The sequence below is a fragment of the Ictalurus furcatus genome, chromosome 12 (genome assembly GCF_023375685.1).
Source record: "Ictalurus furcatus strain D&B chromosome 12, Billie_1.0, whole genome shotgun sequence".
NCBI lineage: Eukaryota > Metazoa > Chordata > Actinopteri > Siluriformes > Ictaluridae > Ictalurus > Ictalurus furcatus.
In genome coordinates, this window is record NC_071266.1 from 20,099,506 (window position 1) to 20,121,353 (window position 21,848).

A 21,848-nucleotide genomic window follows, 5' to 3' on the forward strand; every position below is an offset into this window, starting at 1 on the left:
TTAAACATGCCTTAATCCCTTTCCTTGGCTCTGTAAGATTCCAGATTGGCACAGCAAAAAAGTGTTCACCTGTGTTGAAGACTGTGAGTTCCAGTCTCTACAATGCCAAGAGTCAAGTGGACAAAATTGGCCATGCTGTCAGTGTGGGAGGGGTGGCCTATTGTCTATCCCATGTCAATCATAGCAAGACTAGCCAATCATGGGTGAATTTGAGCTCATGTATGCGGAAGCGGGTAGTTAGTGCTGTGTCTGGGTTTTCTAAAATGTGAGGAGTTTGGCTTCTGGTGAATCAGAGGAGGCATTGGTTTTTCCCACTTTCCCTGGTTGCTAGCTGTTGTGTGATAGGGGAGAGTTGAAAAAAAAGGGGGGACTGTGACACAAATGCCAACCCAAATATTTCCACAGACTGACCCATGTGTTTGGTTTGGTCTGATGAATTATTCTGGGGATGACATCCAGACTGCAGTTGATGACCCCTCATCCTGAGCATAGCAAAGAGATTAAGGAAGTTTTAAAGGCAAAGGCAAAGATGGTTTTGGGGGGTATATTTCACATTTAGAAAGAGAAAAATACCAAATTATATCAATCTGTTTATTCATTATCATCTTAAAATACAGTCTGAACATTTTTATTACTTCTGAGCCCTGTGATAGCACCCCATTAAGTCCCTTACACCCAGTGTTCCCAGGATAGGCTCCAGATCTTCTGTGACCTTGATCAGGATAAAGCAATTACTGAAAATTATTGAATATTGCTCTTAATAATGATAAGTGCACTAAGACACTAAATATATTGAAGTTATACAATATTTTACATGGATTATCTAAGCATATGCAACCTTATACTTGACTGTACATTTCTAAACTCCAGCATCTGGTTGATTAAACAAAAAATAAATAAATAAAAATAAATAAATAAATAAATAAAAATCCATAGAACAACACAAATGGGGTGACACATAATGTGAAGTTTTTAAATAGTAAATTGTTGATCCATGATTGTTTAAACTTATACAACTTACATGTTATGATAGCTGAGACAAAGCTGTGTCTCAACCTGTACATTTTTGACTGTTCAGCTATGTTCCATCATTCATTCATTTTCATCAAACTTTATCCTGGTCAGGTTTGTGGTGGTTCCAGAGGTGGTTCCAGAAACACTGGGCATATGGTGGGAATACACCAAGGATACACACATTCTTAGCGAGGAGCAATTGAGTCTAGCCAATACACCTGTGGTCCTGCATTTTGAAAGTGGGTGGAAACCAGAGAGCCTGGTGGAACCCCATGTGGAAACAAGGAGAACATGCTAAACTCCATATAGGCAACAACCTCTGGAAGTGTGAGGCAGCAATTCTAAACACTGTGCCACTCAAAAATACAGTGAACTATTCAGTAGACCGCCAGATTCACTTTGTCAAATGTCAGAAGTCATAGTGCTTGTTTTTGATCTATGAAAATATGAGAAGTGGGAGAATCAAATGTACCATGCTTAAAGCTTAATTAGACATTAGATCTGATTAAATTCAACTGAGTGCCTTGCTTTTATCAAATTTTGCTGCTGCTGGACAAAATCTTTACAAAAACATAGGCATTGGATGCTGTTATATCTCATCTACTAACTATTAAGGTTCTCACAGTTAGATGCCTGCTGCACCTCCTCTATCATACTGTCATCTTGATCCATCCTCTGCAGCCCTATTCTCTCCAACTTTGACATTTTAAGCAATCGAATATAATCCCTAGTGACTTGGCTCCACACCACAGTTCAGCATGTCCCAGGAGAATAATGGATTGAATGGAGAAGAAACAGAGACAAGAAACCAAAGGCATCATGAGAGAAACAAAAGTAGCCTCATAAAAGGAAGCAAAGATAAAAAGGTGCATGATGATAGAAGTGTGTTTATGGGAATAACCAAAAAGTAGATGGAAACACACACATGTGAATGCAGAGAGACAGTTGAAAAAATGCATCAGCAAAAGATTGGGCAGATGGTTGGAGATCTGGACTGGTGGGTCACATCTATAAAATCCTTCTTTCTATCTTTGAAATGTCACTGAAATTGTCCGGCTCAAAGTCCTTATGTGAGACAACTTCTTAAATCCTGTGTTGCTTTGGTTGTGCGTTGTTCTCCATCTGTCATTCAGGAGTGGATAAAGGAACCTGAATGTCAGGGGTTTTAAACTGACACGGGTGCTGCTGTGATGACTGTTCATGGCATAATCTGCATATGGCATATCTGTTGGCGGGAATGTTATTTACTACTTTAACGATTACTTTGTAGGCCTTGTTGTAATAAGTCCTTCAGAAGTCTGTTTATGTTTTTCATGTGTTGTTTGCAGAATCGGACGAGGCTTCGTACTTTGTAATTGGAGCCATTCTTTACCGCACCCTCGGCTTTATTCTACCACCACCGAAGTAAGTGTGCCAAAAAAAGTTGAAGAATACACACAAACTCTGCAAAAACCATCTGTACTGGAAAACTCAATATATAGCAACTTTCTGGAAAGGTGTAGTATAGTAAATTATTTATAGAAAATGATCTTTTAATATGATTCAAGTCAATGTGGAATCACCTCAACAACTTTACAAATATCTGGCAAGAGTCTAAAAACACTCAAATAAATATACAGAATTAATAGTACTAATCATAATAATTGCAATAATAATAGCTATAATAGCTTGCCTATTTCCACTGCCTTATTAACCTCTTTCTCCTTCAGATTGTGTGCGTTGATTAGTCCTCAATAGGTTGCACCAATTTTTCAACTTATTTGAGCCTCATTTTGCAGGAGTTCTGTTATTTTTCATGGTAAAATATACAATTCAAGTGAAATGGAAAAAAAGACGATTCCACTGCACCAATATGACTGTTTTCTGTAACATAGCTTTCGAATTTCCTATGTAGTTGAAATGGTAGAAATAGGAGCTAGGATTGAATTTACCTTCAAGTGCAAGTATCCCTTGCTACAAAAAGTCCAGAAGGTGGAGTCTGATCTGATTTACTGTAGCTCATCCTACATGGACAGAGGGAAACCAAAAGTCCAGGAGATGGAGTCAGTTCAGTGTGTTTCAGGCTGGATAATTGTATTATTGATAAATGTCTTGATCATTGTTGTAAAGTGTTGTATGGTTTAGGGTTATACAAGTAGTTGGATCAGCCACACTGGAGATTTTCTTCTGCAACGATAACTATATCAAATTGTGGGAGATCTGCAGTTTACACCCAAACCACATTAGATTTAGACTCTCCTTGACTGAATTCCTGCTATGTATATGGCTGTTAATTAAATTGCAGTTTGCCACATTCTTTGCTGTAAATAAAACTGCCTAAAATAGTAATGTGCTGAAACAGTTTTAACTATGGAAAAGATGATTTGGCCGACTAACAAAATTAGTAGTCCTGCAACCCCTACTGTGTATAATTGTAATCTGAAGAAACCAATTGCTTTGGTGCATCCAAAATATGTTTTATGGAGCCAGCTACTCCAGACTACATGACAACTGATGTAGCGTTGTTACGTTTTCTGATAGTTAGCAAACTATACAAATGCAGCTATGAATATCACTAATCAAATTCGCCTACTACACATTATTTGTTGCATTTGATTAGAAAGTTCGGCTCTGACTGTGGTGGGCGTTCATATTCATGTGGCACTGGTTATTCTCACTAATTCATTAGCAGAAATCAACAAGAGTGTGTTAAAAACAATAATGGACCTGTGTTTGAAATACTTTGGCATCCTGTGTTTTCCTGTGAAGTGGCAATTTCTGAGGAACACTTTATGGCCGTCTTTTTGTTGTTTGTTTGGTTTTTTTTTTTCAATTAAGTGTCATACCTCTGCTAGAACCAATCTAAGATTCTCCATGCTGTCTATATTGTAATGTTCTCCCTGGGGATGTATCATAAACCACTTGGCATGCAGTGCATTACTTAATCCTATAATCCCTCAAGAGACAATCTATTGTTCTCAGTACCTTCTGTTACCATTTCTCTGATATGACTAATGCATCTGTTTTATCCCCAGGGCAGAAATACTCTGTCATTGCACGTTATAGGAATGAATAGAAGAATCTGCGTTGAAACTGAATAGATACAACCAGCTTTGGTTAATTAAATTCCAGGGTAGAAAGCCTTGTTTCGGACATGCTATGCAAAAGGTGTTTGTCCAAGCAACTAATTCAGCAAAGGACCTACTGCATGCTAGTAAGGGCTGGGCTGCAGCACTCCTAATGCTGCATAGATTAACAGTTTAAATAATAATTAAATAAAACAAGTATGTGCCATGAACTAAGAGGCAGAGCTCTCATTTCAGTCAACTTCTGTAGTGTTATTTAGTTCATCCTCAAAAACTATGCCAGTGCCCTTTGCCCTTACTTCAAAGTTAGTTCTGTTCTCACTGCTGCTCACTTTGATTTTTAGATTTTTGGCCTGCTCAGTTGCTCACTTGTTTATTCTCATTTCTGGCTAATATTCCCTTATACTCTTCTATTCTTTCTATGCTTTTGCAAGTTGAGGGAAAGGCCCTGCCATTCAGGTCAATATTCATGAGGGAGCTTGCTTGTCGATAAATATGGATGTGAACGTGACTGTTTCTTCAGTTTAGACTTGAGCCTCATTAATTTTCTCCCAGGAGTGCATAGCCCCCCTCCTCTCTCTCTCTCTCATTTTTGAGGGAAAACATGGCTGTTACCTCTTTGGACCAACTTCATATCCACACAAACAAACAGGCAAACGGGCAAAAGCTAGACAACTTAATGTTCCGCACAGTGGAACGCATTGACTATAAGGAATGGAAAATTACAGTGGTGTGCTCTTACAGGAATATACTGCAGTTCCATTATATCCAAAGTTGATTATTTCCCAATAACAGCACATCCAGAATTGTTTTATACCAAAGCAATTTGACAATAGTAACAATTTTTTTATCCAGTAAAGAATTACGGGTCATCCTTTTTATCAGTTAATAGTTATGTTTCATGTTGTGGAATTCCCATGAAGTTTGTTGCTCTTATCACTTATGTTATAGCAGCTAAACATTCCTTCATCAGCCTCTTGAAGTTAATATGACCAAAAATTAGAGATGCACTGATGTGTCGGCCGATAAAGGCGATTCTTTACGCTATCGACCATCTCTATCAGCCATCGCTGAATTAAAGCGCCAGTACACTGTTGAAAGATTTAAATGAAGATGAGGTATATATTGCACGGAAAAATATATTTGTAAAATAGTCTGTTTCATATACAGTTAATGTTAATATGAGTTAATATCATCAAAAAAAAAGTTTATATTATATATTACCAGTTTGATGTTCAGTGATGAAGTAGAAATGCTTTTGTTGACGGTGAGTGAATGTAAGACTAATAGGAGGGTTTTTTTTTTTTTTAGAATTTAGTCAATGTTAATATGAATTAATGACATTCAATAAGTTAAGTAATCTTAATTTAAACTTCAGAATTTCGTTAATGTGTTAATGTTAATTTGAGTAATGATGATTACCAAACAAAGGAACAGCTTTACGTACTCCAATGAGGAGAGTCCCTCCAAAAATGCTACACATTTTAACAGAACGATTATATCCATATAAAATCTCTGTGTAAGTGTTTACTATACAAATGATAATGTGTTACAATGAGCACATATAAACCTAGGTTGGACCTACTATCAGAGCTGAGCATTAATTATAGAACATTAATTAACCCCTAAGCATTCAGCAGCAATGTGGTATGATTTAATTTTTCCGCATCACTTCCTGTGTTGTTCCTCTTTCCTGTCAGAGACCCTTTGGTGATCAGTTCAAAGATTTTAAGTGTCACAGTGCGGCCTCTACCCAAACCCACCGAGCCAGTAGTAGTGGTGGAACTGGCACCTCTGCTAAATGTAAGTAATGTATCATTTCATACAAACAAACATCATCATCTAAACAGTTCAATATTGGTGTAAATGCATGCTGCACTTCAGTGTGTGCTATATGGTTAATTCCCTGGATCCAGGTCCTTGCGAAGGTTTTCTGACCTTTTAATAATAGTCTCTCTATATAATCTTGAAATAATTATCTCTGCATGGACTGACAACACATGTGAAATATATGCTGTATGCTTGTTAATCCATGCTAACACATTATATTTGTGATGAACATATACATTACTGTGCAAAAGTCTTAGGCACCCTATTTTTTTAGTACAAACTTTCTTAGAGTTTTATATTTTATGACTTCTACATTATCGAATCACCTTTCAGACAAAAAACATAATGATGGTTGCAGAATTTTGCTACAAAAATAAGAAGCAAGTGTGACAAAGTCTCCAGAAGAACTGTGTCTGCTTCTGCAAGATGCTCAGTAGAATTTACAGCTCATTTCCTTATAAAACTGCACAAATTCTACCCAAGACAGAAACATTTAATTTCATTATTTTTGAAGCCATCTTTGCTCTACAGCATTTCTTTGCAAGACTTTTGTACAGTACTGTATATAGCCTGAGAAAATAATCCTAGTTTTGACATCAATGTTAATGCAATATAAACATGTAGCTAAATATTATTTTAATCAAAATACCCAGCAAGTCTTTGATTTCTCAATAAGCAAAAGATACTTTATATATTATGGCAAAAGTATAATTTAGCGATCTCATGTGAGCCAACAATGTGGGAATTACATTGTTCTGTCTTTTGTCATCATATTGAATTTTCACTATTGGTGAAATAACATTTTCAGTCCTGGTTGTTTGTCATTTTTGGCAAAAACAAATATAAAAACTGATTCTTTTCTGGCGAAGATATATGATACAGTATTTTGTTTTAATGGTCAAACATACACATTGCAGGTCTTCAAGGCAGGACACAAGTGTACATTGCTGTCGACTTTATTATAGACAATTCACAAATTGTAGTCAAACTTTAGAGCGTGGGTCAAACCGCAGATATCAACAAAGAATAATCTATATTTAGAAACAAAGATAGAAGTAAAGGTCTGAAAAACTGAATCAATAAAGAATAAGGGAAACTGTAAGCTTAGACTTTGCAATGAGATAAGAACAGGACAAACAGGGTAGAAATAACTAATCAGTTCAATCAAAGAACAGCTGAACACATTAGGGTAACATGCCAATTATATGATAAGATGAGAGAGGACCAAAAACAAAGGGACATAGCAAAATCTAAACAAAAGCACATGGATATCTAAATAAGTAAGAGCTGTACTTTAGCTGCACAAAAATACATTTTACATTTGTACGATAAATATAATACTCTATAAAACAGGGTGAAACTGTTTTACAACGTCATTATTATTATCACCATTATGTCATGTTCTAAATCGATCCCAACATTTCTGAAAATTATCATCAGACTTGAACGCTTCATGGATAATTAGAAGGGGAGGGGTCAGGGGTGTTTGTTTAGGTGCTAGTTGTCAACATGATTTGATGGATCAAATAAAGGGATTTTATAATGATTAAATTAGACTTGATATACGCTATATGGGCAAAAGTTTGTGGACACTTATTTGCCATATGTGCCACTGCCCCAAACTGTTGCCACATAGTTGGAAGCACACAATTAGCTAAAATGTCTTTGTATGCTGTAGCTTTAAGATTTCTGGAACTAAGAGGCTCAAACCTGTCCAGCATAGCAATGCCCCTGTGCACATAGTGAACTCTAGGAAGACATGATTTGCCAAGGTTGGAGTGGAAGATCTTGAGTGTCCTGCACAGAACCCTGACCTCAAACCCACTGAACACCTTTGGGATGAACTGGAACTCCACCCCAGGCCTCCTCAGCCAACATCAGTGCCTGATCTCACTACAGCTCTTGTGGCTGAATGAACATAAAATCCCCACAGCCATTCTCCAAAATCTAGTGAAAAGCCTTCCCAGAAGAGTGGAGCTTATTATAACAGCAAAGAAGTACTAAATCTAGAATGGTGTCTTCAAAAAGCACATATGGGTGTGATGGTCATGTGTCCACAAAATTTTGGACATATAGTGTACTTTTCACAGTTTATGCACAAGATAATCTGATAACTAATTAATAAAGATCATATTACAGCAGAACTCCGAGAGAGAGTGACACTTAAATTTACACCTACTACTGTTTTTTCGCTTTGCTAGTAAATATTTTTTTAATATTTAAAATGTGCCTTTTTGAAATGTCTGCTGTGTTTACTGAGTGTTTTTTTTAATAGTTTGCAATACAAACAAAAGCAGAAATACATTCAAAAGAAATCAATCAGATTCAAAATCCGAGACCGTATTCACTAATAATCTTACCTTGCCATTAAGACAGCATTCAGACAGCAACAGCTTGAATCATTTTCATACCCGCAACCCATTAATTTACTGGCGATTGTTAGAGTGAGAGTGGCACAAAGCAGGCGAGCTGAGTATTTCTTAAATTTATACAAATGAGAAGCCAATATTGCTGGGAGGTGGTTAATCAGATCGTTTTATGTGCCATGAGTCATGTCCACGGTCATGGTCAAGCTGTGCTGAAGTGAGTGCAATGGAAGATGGAAGATACACAGCTGCATGGTACAACTAAAACATATATAGCCTAGTGCACCCAGCAAAAAAAAAGTGTGTAGCAAAACTGGTTTGAATTGATTTAATACTCAAATGTATAGAGAGAAATGCACTGGTTGATACATGTATGAACATTTAGTGAAACATGAGTACTTGAAAAAGATATCAGATAGCTTGAGTATACCGAACCTTTATACTATGGAGCATCGATCTAACCTACACTATATGGCCAAAAAATTTTGACTATCACAACCATATGTGTTTGTTGAACATCCCATTCCAGAGGTAATCCCTTCTTGCTGTTATAATAACCTCCACTCTTCTGGGAAGACTTTCCACTAGATTTTGGAGTGTGGCTGTGGGGATTTGTGTTCATTCAGCCATAGGAGCATTAGTGAAGTTGGCCACTGATGTTGTGTAAGGAGGTCTGGCACACAGTCAGTGTCCCGATTCATCCCAGAAGTGATCACTGTGGTTGAGGTCAGGGCTCTGTGCAGGCCACGCGTGTTCTTCCACTCCAACCTTGGCAAAGCATGCCTTCATGGAGCTCATTTTGTGCGCAGGGAGATTGTCATGCTAGAACACGTTGGGCTTCTTAATTCCAGTGAAGGGAAATTGTAATGCTACAGCATACAATGACTTTCTAGACATTTCTGTGTTTCCAACTTTGTGGCAACCGTTTGGGGAAGAACCACATATACGCAAGTGTGAAGGTCAGGTGTCCACATACTTTTGGCTATGTAGTGTACATGCACTTCACTCTGGCTACCTATACATGCTTGTACTTAGTGACACACACCCAGAGCTTTATTGGCACTAAAGGTCTCTAGATAAGAATTTCTTCTACAAAATATTTACAAAACTGCTGAGAGGAGGTTTTAATAACAAATTTCTTAGCTAAAAGTATGGGTGATGTTGAGCATTTTAACTTCGGGTGATGGCATGTTTCATGAATGAATGTCGAAATGCACAAAATCATATACAATAAAACAAAAAAATAATGAAAGTGTTACTGATTTCAAACATGAAAACAAAAATCCAAATGCTTACACATTATGTATACTATGTATAGTCACTATTAGTCCTTTAAATATTCATACACATGCTTGTATTTAAATTTAAAACTGAAATGGGCATGCTCTAAATCAGAAAGGTTTGTGTGTGTGTGTGTGTGTGTGTGTGTGTGTGTGTGTGAACTAAATTTGAAACATACACCTATGCCCCCTGAAACCCTCGAAAGTGCTGGAAAATGTTAATAAACCTACAGTGTTTACTTAAGGTCCAATTGGACACAAATGAACACTGAAAGTATTAATTCAATACTCTAGTTGGTAATTCAACACTGGGGATTTTTGATTTTGCTGTGTATTAGCATGGTATGTGAAATCTCCTCACGCAATTCTTTTCACCATTTCACTCCAGTATGTAATTGGTCTCAACTAGAGATGTGCATCGAACTGTTTTTTTAATTCTGCTCACACATTTTTTGTCAGTTTCTGATTTATCATTCGGCTCTGATCGCCATCTTTCCCTTTCCCAAAACATAAACAAAGTAGCAGCTTAATATGATCAAGGCAGTTGCTAATGACTGGCACATGTTCAGGTTAGTGAAAGTGGTCATCTTATTTATTTTTTAATGAAATCAGGATATCAGTTCGGATTGCAGATTACTACCACATCAGCCAATCACTGTCAATACTCATGTATGAAGCATGCAGTCATCCTTAGCACTGGAGTCAACCCTGCCATTTCTTATAATTCTCTTTAGTAAAGGTTTCTCTCAACAGGTTCATGAATATGTTATAAGGAGAAAGTCTTTGTTAGGAACTTCTAGTACCCCTTAGAAGAACTCTTAGTAATGGGATTCTTTGTGAATACAGCTTCAGGATTTGTTATATAATAATTTATTTATTTCATGCCATCACCCTTTATTTCAATTTCTTTTTATTGCATCTCTGCGTATTTAGGTAGTGGTGTTTTTTGTTGATGTTGTTGTTCTTTTCTTCATGGCAGTGACTTTCAGACTAACATGCAGCTTCACTAGTCACATAAAAATAGAGAGCATCCTCCACTACTATACGTCATATATTACCTTTAAATAAATAAAAATCATGGAGGCTCCGATGTTAGCATGCTGCATCTGCAGCTAAAAAATCAGGAGAGAATTCTGACATTTTAAGCCCTCATCACCCCTGAGAACAAGGTTGCTATAGCAACATTCACCTGATACCTCCGGCAAGAATTTTGGGACTGTGTGTGTGTGTGTGTGTGTGTGTGTGTGTGTGTGTGAGTGCACACGTCCCCAACCTTTCCCAGTCCCTCCAGGAAATAGTAGGTCATGCCCGGCTCAGCAGTGGTCCTGAGTCAGCTGCAGCTGAGTGGATCTGAGCTTGGCCAGGAGGGTGGGGTGCGTGGTATGTGGCCACAGATGTTGGTGAGGTGAGATGCTCTGAGGCAATATGCCTCATCAAGCCTGACCCAGAGGGGCTGCTGGGACATGGAGACAGAGCCAGGCTTCATCCATATCCATCAGCTCGTGCAGTGGTTTGGGTCTTGTTAGTGACAGCAGATGTAAGTGAAAGTGATTTCAGTGGTTTTAGCATGCCATCAGTGCTCACACATTATTAATTCACACAACAGCAGTTAGCACAGGACAAATCACATGATAGATACAATAGATAGACACACTGTTAAAAATGTACTAAAATGAAATACCGTGTTCAAACCAGTGTGATAGTTTAAATGTGGATTTTGGAAAAATATTAACATCACTTGCAGGTAATATGGTATCAGGCAACCTTATACATACATAGCTACTGTAAAATGGTTGCGACGGTTTTAACATGCTGTGTATTTAGGTTAACTGTGAAACTAGGTGAAAAAATAATTTACCCAAAGCAGCAACTGTTGGTTAATTTCCATCTTTCATTTCTTCCATTATTTCATTATTTTGTTATGCAAACATCAAAACATACCTTCAAATATTCTAGTGAACAAGCGCAATAAGTTTGAACTGGTTGTAAAATTAAACAATGCTAGGTAACATTAGCTAAGGTAACTTGATACATTAAATAGGTTACACATTCTGTTTTTTACTCTCTCTCTCTCTCTCTCTCTCTCTCTCTCTCTCTCTCTCTCTCTCTCACTGACTCTCACTCTCTCACTCTTTCTTTTGATTTTCAGTACTGTCACCCATCAATTCAGTCACTGATGTACTCATTGTTCATTTTAGCAGTTCCATATTTAGCACTCCCACATTTGTTTGTTACGTATGCTGACACTTTCAAATGAATTTAAGATATACAGTCTATTTGCCAATGATAATACAGTTAAAATATCAGTAAAATTGTAAAATAAATAAGTTGTAGTGGTGATTTTCATAGCAGTACCCTGTAAAATACTGTACAACTAAACTATGCAGTCCTGTGAAAGGTAAGTCCAATAGTTGTAAAAGTAATATAGTGCAATTAACAGGGTGTCTGGCATGCAGCATCATTGGAGACTTTTCTTTCTTTTTTTTTAAAGACAAACCACCTTTTTTTCTCTTATTTGGTGTTGTTTCCCATTGCTCAGATATATTATGGTCTGGGGAAAAAAAAAAAAAAAAAAAAAAATATATATATATATATATATATATATATATATATATACACACACACACACACTATACAATATATACTAAATATATACTAATATATTGTTAATATACTAGTAAAGATGTAAAGTATATTACTGGAAGTATTAATATACTAATAACTGTAATATACTATCAACAAGAATATATTCCTGCAAAAGTAATATATTTTAATGTACAGTGGTGCTTGAACGTTTGTTAGAATTGTCTATATATCTGCATAAATATGATCTAAAACATTGTCAGACTTTCACAATCATAAAAGTAGATAAAGAGAACCCAATTATATAACTGAGACAAAAATAATATACTTGCCATTATGCCATTTTTTTATTGAGGAAAATGATCCAATTTCGCATAATCTGTGAGTGGCAAAAGTATGTGAGCCTCTAGGATTAGCAGTTTAATTTCGAGGTGAAATTGGAGTCAGGTGTTTTTAATCAATGGGATGACAATCAGGTGTGAGTGAGCGCCCTGTTTTATTTAAAGAACTGATATCTATCAGAGTCTGATCTTCACAGGACATAGTTGTTTAAGTGTATCATGGCACGAATAAAGGAGATTTCCGAGGACCTCAGAAAAAGAGTTGCTGATGCTCATCAGGCTGGAAAAGGTTACAAAACCACCTGTAAAGAATTTGAACTCCACCAATCCACAGTCAGATAGATTATGTACAAATGGAGGAAATTTAAGATAATTGTTACCCTCCCCAGGAGTGGTCGAGCAATAACGATCACTCCAAGAGCAAGACATGGAATAGTCTGCGAGATCAAAAAGGAACCCAAGGTAACTTCTAAGCAACTAAAGGCCTCTCTCACATTGGCTAATGTCCATTTTTATGAGTCTACCATCAGATGAACACTGAACCACAATGGTGTACATGGCAGGGTTGCAAGAAGAAAGTCACTGCAGCAAGACAACGACCCTAATTTGCAGACCCTATTTATGCAGAAATATAGAACATTCTAAACGATTCACAAACTTTCAAGCACCACTGTAATATTAAAAATGTATACTATTGTAAAAAGTATATATATTGTTATATACGCTTTAAAATTTGTTGTACTGAAAATGTTTTGCATTCATTTAAAAATACAATGCAATGTGCCATTAATGTAAGCAAACATTACAGTATGTATTTTGTAATTCAGTGAGTTAGACACTGACAAATACATACTGTAGATATAAATGTGTATATACATACATACATAGTACATATTTGCATACTAACTGTATACATATACATACTGACTGTACAGGTCTTATAAAAGCAATAACACACGAACGCACATGTGCTAGACTTTTAAAAAGATAGTCTGAGATTGTAAGTGAGAAAGCAACCAGAAAGGTGATTTTTTTTTCTTTCATTCTTATTTTTAACTGTGTGGTTCATCAAGGTTGTGTGTAGTTTATTATGTCATTAAGGTCAGTAAGTTGGGGATAATGGGAAGAGCTGGAGCTTGGACAGATTAGTTCATTATGCCATTCAATTCAATGATGAACCAGTGATGTGTGAGTCACCGAGTAACGCATGACTAAACCCCGATTAGAGCGTCACACTGGCCTGGAACTGAACAAATCAGCCTGGAGTCATGCAAATCAATTAATCTTAAATGAGTTTTGCTAATGAATCATCTATGGTCTAGATGGCGATCAGAGCCTAATGATAAATCAGAAAGCTGATTAGGGGGTTGAAGGCCAAGAGCTTGTTTTATATAAGCCCATGGACACACCCAATGGGTGTGCCTGAATTTCATGTACTACATACCTGTAAACACTTTGTGTTTTTTTTTGTTTTTTTTCTTTATGGTTTATTTAGAATTTATCATTGAAACATTTTGATTTTAAACAAAAATATATCTTTAATGGAGCAATAGATTTAAATAAATATTTTTAAATCTATATGTTTTAAATACAGAAGCTGTAAGAGGCCATGAATTATTATTATTTTTCTTTGTTGTTTTCTTGTTATCGCAACTTAATTTTCTCGTGATCTCGACATAACAAAAAGCTGTTTTCACGATGTCGTTTTATCACGAGAAAATCTTGTGCCTTCTGAATGGGACTGGTGTTACGTGCATGTTGATGTCTTCGCTGTTGCCATCATACATGTAATAATTGTAAATGTAAAAAGAGAGTGGCGTGTTTTCCTTTCTCAAGTGTCAGACATTAATGTGGAAGTTGTCAATCACTAGACAGACATAGAGCTCCTTCTCCTTGAGTGAGTCCCTGATCAAATTAAAAATGAATTTGTTCATCCATGATGCCGCGGGATTGCACTGAGATTTTGCTGCCCCCAAGAACAATAAAAACATCATGTTATGCACACAGAAAAATCGTGATCACGAGAAAGCAACCATTTTATTATGTCAAGATCACAAGAAAATGAAATCGAGATCATGAGAAAATTCAGTTCTGATCACGAGAAAAAATTTATAATGCATGGCCTCAGCGTACTTATCGATTAACAAAATAATCCTTATTTGCCATCTTAGTATGCAACATGAGAAACTGACGCACCTTGGGACTAACCCGAAAAGTTGTTCAAGGATCTCCTCGTCTATTCTCATTTGCCTAAAACCTCATTGACAGCACTAAGTGTATTCTTTCTGCTCTCTCTGTTTTGTCTCTGAAGGGCACATCACAGCCGCAATGTGTTGTGTGGGACCACACCGGCCCGTAAGTCTGCTCACACACACACACACACACACACACTGTATATAGTGTATATTGTAGCACTGTATATATTGTAACGTTGCAGTTTTATCTGCTATAGATCTTTCACCTAGCTACTTCATGACTCTAGAGGGAAAGTTCATGTCTGAGCTTTGGCCTACCAAGTCATGTTTGAAATAGAACTGAAACAGCAAAATACACAGTAAAATTTTGTGATAAAATTCCAAGTTTACTTTATTATTTTTTTGGTTTAAAAATTCTTTCATCATCATTGTTTTCTACAGTACCCCACAATGCCACTTGTGACTACCTGCTGATAGTATATAACTATACTTCATTTCTACCTAAAGAGAACGATGCAGAACTAAAGAGCTTAGTCCTTTACTCTATCCAGCTATCTTTCTTCCTCATCTCTATACTCTGCTCCAGCAGTATCCAAAGCTTCAACTTTCATACTAATAACACCACCATGTTTATCATTTCATAGATTGCTAAGTAGTTGAGCCAAGTCTCTGCTGTAAATGATTACAAATATTCTGGATCTTTGAGTCCAATGTTTGCTTTCTCAACTACTTCTACATTTAATTTGATTTATTAATATCTCTGCTGAGAAACAAAACAAAACAAAACAATAGAAACCATCACACAAATTCTAATGGTTTCCACTACAAATACCATTACAAACCATCAGCTAACCATTAAAACCATTACCATTATTGGTAGTTAATGGCATCCACTAAACATTCCACCACTAGGGATCGTTGTAATTTCCGTTAAAGGGGTCATATAATGATTTTAATTATTTTCAATATTGGGTGTAATAGAATAGATTAACATGCTTCAAAATGTTCAAAAAACATATTATTTTTCACATACTGTACATTATTCCAGTGCCTCTACTCCCAGTCTGAAACGCTCTGATTGAGTTCCGGTTTCTCCAAAGCCCCTCCCTCCAAAAAGCTCAGAGTGCATTGATTGGCCAGCTGACCCATTGCGTTGTGATTGGCCAAAAACCTCAAGTGTGTGTCGGAAATATAATGCCCTTACCATAATTGTGAGCTTCAGCTTCCAAGGTTTCTAAAGCAATTATAAACACAGTTAATAATGTCTTTGGTTTTACCGTATCAGTTCGAGACCAAGTCAGATTCTGAAAATGCGGATGATCGAGCGGATCAATCGGAACTTTACAAGCATGACTTGAGCAGAACGTTTCACAGTGGTAAGTTTTTATTTTGTAGCCTTTCAGATACGATGTTATAACGGTTTAATTTGTCTTCTTCACGGTAACATCTTTATATCCTGAAATGACAACATAAATTTCCGTTTTAAAAAATTTAATCAATTACAAATAAAAAAAATATTGTGTCATTATACTGATATTTCAAATGTTCTCTGTTAGAAACAATAAGCCCCTTTGTGGGAGACTATGAGCTTTGTAACTTTTGCAGTTCTTATACATGTACAAACAGATACATTGCACAGTAAAGGAAAAAGAAAACATTAAAAGGCATCATGTGACCCCTTTAAAACTAGTACAATTCCCATTATAGCCATTAAAACCATTTCTAATTCTATGAGGGTTTCTACTTTTTTGTTTGTTTGTTTGTTTGTTTTTCAGCATTGATGACATTAAATGTTTCTGGAGAACAGTGCGTGAGAAAATAACAAAGTGGGGGTTTTTAAGTTATAATCAATTAGTTATTACTGAATATTTTTTTTTAATTAGTGCCGCTGTAACTGCGTTAGCTAGTACTACAACTACTTAAGTGCAGTGCAGTGATGTCAGAGTAGTACACAACCACTAATTTCTCACAGGAATACTGAACATACACCATCAACCAACACATTAGCACCAAAATCACTAATCATGTCACACAAAAATAGGCAGTGCCATTTAAAAATTCTGTCGTACCATGTACCATGTTGATATGACGATTTAGACCGTCATGTCAGCGCACACCTCCTACATCCCAGCTAAATTAATTCTGACCACTCGGCACAGAACAAGGCCCAACCTGGCTGAGAAGGAACAGTAGCAGGAGATAATTACTGAAAACCTTTTCTATCTACAATCTTGCAAAGTCAATTAACACACAACCCTCATATATCTCTTGCCAAATGAAATTCCAGATCAGTCAGGAATATCATTTAGCAGCACTGTGATTAAGATTTTTATCCCGATTATGGTGATACACCCTGGGTCTTTTAGCAGTGGATGGTGAGTGTGATAATTTTTCTTTCTCACATTGTTCTTTTTTATTTACATCTTTTTCTCATGCAATTATCAGCTCCTTTATACAATTCCTCTAATGCCAGTTTTTTACCATAATGAGGATCATCTTTCGTAGTGTGTGTGTGTGTGTATGTGTGTGTGTGTGTGTGTGTTGTGTGCAGTATTGTTTCTTCCTCTCTTGTACCAGACTCACAATTGTGAAGCCTCTCATATCTTCCTCCACAAAATCAAGCCATAATTGTGCTTTTCATTTGAATCAGATTATGCACAGTATGATAACTGCACAAGCCAATATCACACATTTCAAAATATCACCGTGTCTGCTTATAAACAGTTTTCAAAAGAGGGCTGCATTATTAAATGCAATATCCTTGCGTTTCGTGTGAAGTCCCAATGTATAATCTCTTATTTAAACTGATCAACTGTCTTAATATATTTCAATACATACCAGAAGAAGAAGCATGGTGAAATTTTTCATATATCCCAGCTGGTTGGGAAGCTGGGGTCAGATCACAGGGTCAACCATGATACGGCACTCCTGGAGCAGATAGGGTTAAGGGTCTTGCTCAAGGGCCCAACAGTGGCCCAATCGCAGCTTGGCAGTGCTGGGGTTTGAAGCTTCAACCTTCCCTAATGCAATACAATACATCATTAACAAGCAGCAGTGCAGTGTATCCTCCATGTCATGCTGCCTCATAGCTACGTTTGCTAGCTAGCTATGTTATGGGACAACTCGGAAGCTTATCTTTTCAGCAAGCATTGGTAGAAGGATTACAACACGTACTGCTAATGTACTAGTAATTCACTTGAGGAAAACTAAAAGTAATTATCAAGAAATAATCCACTACTATTGGCACCCTTGGTAAATATATGCAAAGAAGGCTGTGAAAATGTGTCTTTATTTTTAACCTTTTGATATTTTGGTACACAAATTCACAAAATACTCTGCTCTCATGGATATATGTTAAATATAGGTGTGCAACAATTATTGGAACCCTTTTAGTGAGTACTATGTGCTACCTCTCTTTGCCAAGATAACAGCTCTGAGTCTTTTCCTATAATGCCTGATGAGGTTGGAGAATACATGGCAAGGGATCTGAGACCATTCCTCCATGCAGATTCTCTCCAGATCCTTCAACTTTCGAGGTCCATGCTGGTGGACTCTCCTCTTCAGTTCACCCCACAGGTTTTCTATGGGTTTGAAGTCAGGGGACTGGGATGGCCATGGGAGGACCTTGATTTTGTGGTCAGTAAACCATTTTTGTGTTGATTTTGATGTATTTTTTGGATCATTGTCCTGCTGGAAGATCCAACCACGGACCATTTTATAGCAGAGGCAGTCAGGTTTTCATTTAAAATTCATTAATATTTTATATTTAAGTCCATGATGCCATGTATCCTAACAAAATGTCCAGGTCCTCTGGCAGAAAAACAGCCCCAAAACATTAAAGAGCCACCACCATATTTAACCGTGGGCATGAGGTACTTTTCCATATGGCTACCTCTCTGTGTGCACCAAAACCACCTCTGGTGTTTATTACCAAAAAGCTCTATTTTGGTTTCATCTGACCATTGAACCCGATCAAATTTGAAGTTCCAGTAGTGTTTGGCAAACTGAAGAAGCTTGAGTTTTGGAGACTTTCTGACCCCAAGCCGCAACTAACTTCTGCAATTCTCCAGCTGTGAAATTGGCAAGGCCAATTAATTCTGTATGAATCACAGCAGATTTGATAAAATTTGTCAACACACTTTATTCACTAATATATTATGTGATCAGAGAACACAAACATGTATCAGAATTCCAACAACAGTGAAATTATGTATGTGTATATATATTTCATACAAAATAGTTATGACTGTTGTACATGTGTGTATTCACAAACGACATGTACTAACATGCTCCGTATAAGGAATTTAAATAATGAGACTGTTTAATCTGAAGTTTGTGATGAAATAGCGGGTCTGGACTTTTCTAGTAAGCTTGAAAAATCATTCCGGACATTTTTGAATGTAAGAAGCCTAGCAGAACTAAGCAGAAGTGAGTCCAATAGATTTGACTGGTTGTTGTAAATAGCTGGTGATTGAGCTTGAACTTTGCCAATAGAAACCCATAATGCCTGTTTGAGTGCCTCATAATTTTCAGCCAGTTGCAGAAAAAAAAACTTTAATGTTGTTTTCAACAGCCTGTGCTGCCAGTCTTATTGCCACGCTAAGCAATGGATATGTGTTACACAATTGATGGACTAGTTTAGGTTTAGATAAGCTCAACTCTAGTTTCGGGACTTACTTTCACTACATTCACACATACAGCTAATTAGCGTATGATTTTATAATTATTAAACAGCATTGAGTGGAGAATACCGTTCATGCCAGCATCAGTGATAGTTGGTGATTAATAGTGACAGGAAAAGTGAAGTTATCAGGCTGACAGAGACAATTTAACTTAGAAATTTAACTTAGAAATAAGAAGTAAAGTGATGTGGCCTCTACCAACTGGAGTAAAGCACACTAGGACTCAGGACTCTTCATTTCCAACACTATGAGCAACCTGTTTTTTTTGTTTGTTTGTTTGTTTGTTTTGTTTTTTTTTTTTTGTTCCTATAAGATATTTGTTCTTACAAAGGAAATGTCTAATAAAATGTTTCATATTGTAACATATAGTCATGGGACCAAAAATGTACACCCTCCTTCATTTCAGTTTTTATTTATCAGGGCCGAAATAACAATTGTGTGGTATCCACCAACTTCTATAAACAAACAAATTACCTCAGGTGACAACAAAAAGCACAGATTTCAATATGTAGTCATTTTCCCCAAAAAGTAAACTAAAAGTAGACCAACATTCAGAAACCAGGTGGAAAAAAAATAAGTACACCCTAAAATGTAGAACAACCTTTACAACTATAACTTGAAGTAAACGTTTTATGTAGGAGTTTTATTATTACACACACACACACACACACACACACACACACATACACACACACACACACAGACTAATATCACTTTTCATTTTTATTTAAATCGTTGTGTACTATCTTATTATTATAAACTGTTCTTTTGTTGTGCCTTGCTGTAATGCTACATTGTAATGCAGTTGGGAGTAAATAGAAAACTGTCAATCCATATGTTTTATCTCCTGATTTTGTTCCATGTTAAAGAAAAGTGCTTAGACTAGACACAACCTGTACCGAGAGCTCAACACAAGAAAAATCTGACAACCTCATGAATTTGAACTGCATATGGGCAATATTAATAATCTGTATGCGGCACCAAGAAATTCAACTTGAGCAGCTGTGTAAACCAAGTCTGAATACAGATAAGTTCCCCTGCTTAAATATTGATGTAACGTTAGAACTTAAGTTTGCAACTTAGGTTCCCAACTCTGAATACGGCCCCATGTGAATGATTTTGAATGTTCTTTTTACTGAGTAAGCTATTAATTACAGCAAACTTTTATTTTATTTTGCTTTATTTCTTTGAAAACCTATTTTAAATGTAATGTACTTAACTAACTCAGACATTGTGTATACAGTGAGACAGTGGCGGAACTAGAGTTTTATACATGGGGTGGCCATGTACACACACACACACACACACACACACACACACACACACACACACACACACAATATTGGGTTTATGGGGAATTTCCCTAATGACTTTTATATTGTACAAACTGTATTTTCTATCCCCTAAGCCTATCCATCACCTAAACATAACAAAAAAGCATTTTTACATTTAAAACATTTTCTGGCATTGATAGTAATAACACACACACATAGTGGAAAGAATAGGGCCACTCTGTGTCTAAGTGTTGAGCATCCTAAATATTTTCAGAAAATAAAGCTTAAGCACCCAGGTGATATGATACAGTAGCATGTGTCTGTTACATGAACTGCTGAGTTTATTTACAAAAAAAAACTTACATTTATAAAAAAAAAAACAACAACACACAATATTCAAGCAGACAGGGCTGTTTTTCACCTGATCTGCCTGTTTGTGCTTTTTTTTTTTAAAAAAAGGACTCTGATATCGCTCCCTTTCTTTTCATGTTTAACTGATCCTGTGCAAAAATATGACCGTCTATGGTTACATCTAATCATCCAGTTACCAGCATTTTTATCTTAATTACAAATCCTCATTTGTATGTCTAAGTTACCAGTTTGATCATTGCTAGCTCTACTCTGAACTGAAGTAACTGAGCTAGCTAATCGATTTCAAACTGCTAAATGTTAATGTTACAGTTGTAGCCTACTTCCCCACATTAGCTAAACATCTGTTTACTGTAACACAATGCACAGTATATGCATGCATTACTAGCACAGATGTAAGTGTAAGGATTGTTATGCTAAATTGTATCGCCTCATTTATATGTGCTGTCCTAACATTACAGGTAGCCTATTGGAGCATTATTAACTCACAAAAGAAAATATAATCTCATAAAAGTTATTCAGTAAACAAACCTGATGCTAAACCTTAAAAACTTACTTCAAATATGATGTTTTCATATACTACGGTATCATGCAACCATATTCTCTCATCCTTGGCTCATCCTTGATTTGAAAACTGTACGTGCTGCAGGCGAACGTCAAAAAAACTCTTCTTTTGTCAAGAGGTGAAATGATGTGTCAATCAGCATCAGCAACTGCCAGTAGCGAATAAAATGTTGGGGTGGCACCCGGGATGGCCAATCGGATGTCCGGTGTCACCCCAGACACCCCTCTGGCTCTGCCACTGCAGTGAGAGGAAATAGGTACTTTTGTTTTTGTTATACCTACAGT

The 21,848-nt window shown here is 36.5% G+C and overlaps 1 protein-coding gene across 9 annotated transcripts in view; it reads left to right on the forward strand.

The window, feature by feature from the left end:
- The window catches only part of adgrb2 (adhesion G protein-coupled receptor B2), a 458,554-nt gene that overhangs the window by 262,175 nt on the left and 174,531 nt on the right, over positions 1-21,848 (forward strand). For all 9 annotated transcript variants that reach the window (XM_053638192.1, XM_053638184.1, XM_053638186.1 and 6 more), the window contains 3 exons: positions 2,343-2,418; positions 5,780-5,882; positions 14,791-14,834. In XM_053638192.1, coding sequence (XP_053494167.1) covers positions 2,343-2,418; positions 5,780-5,882; positions 14,791-14,834 — 223 coding nt within the window. The remainder of the gene's footprint in view (positions 1-2,342; positions 2,419-5,779; positions 5,883-14,790; positions 14,835-21,848) is intronic.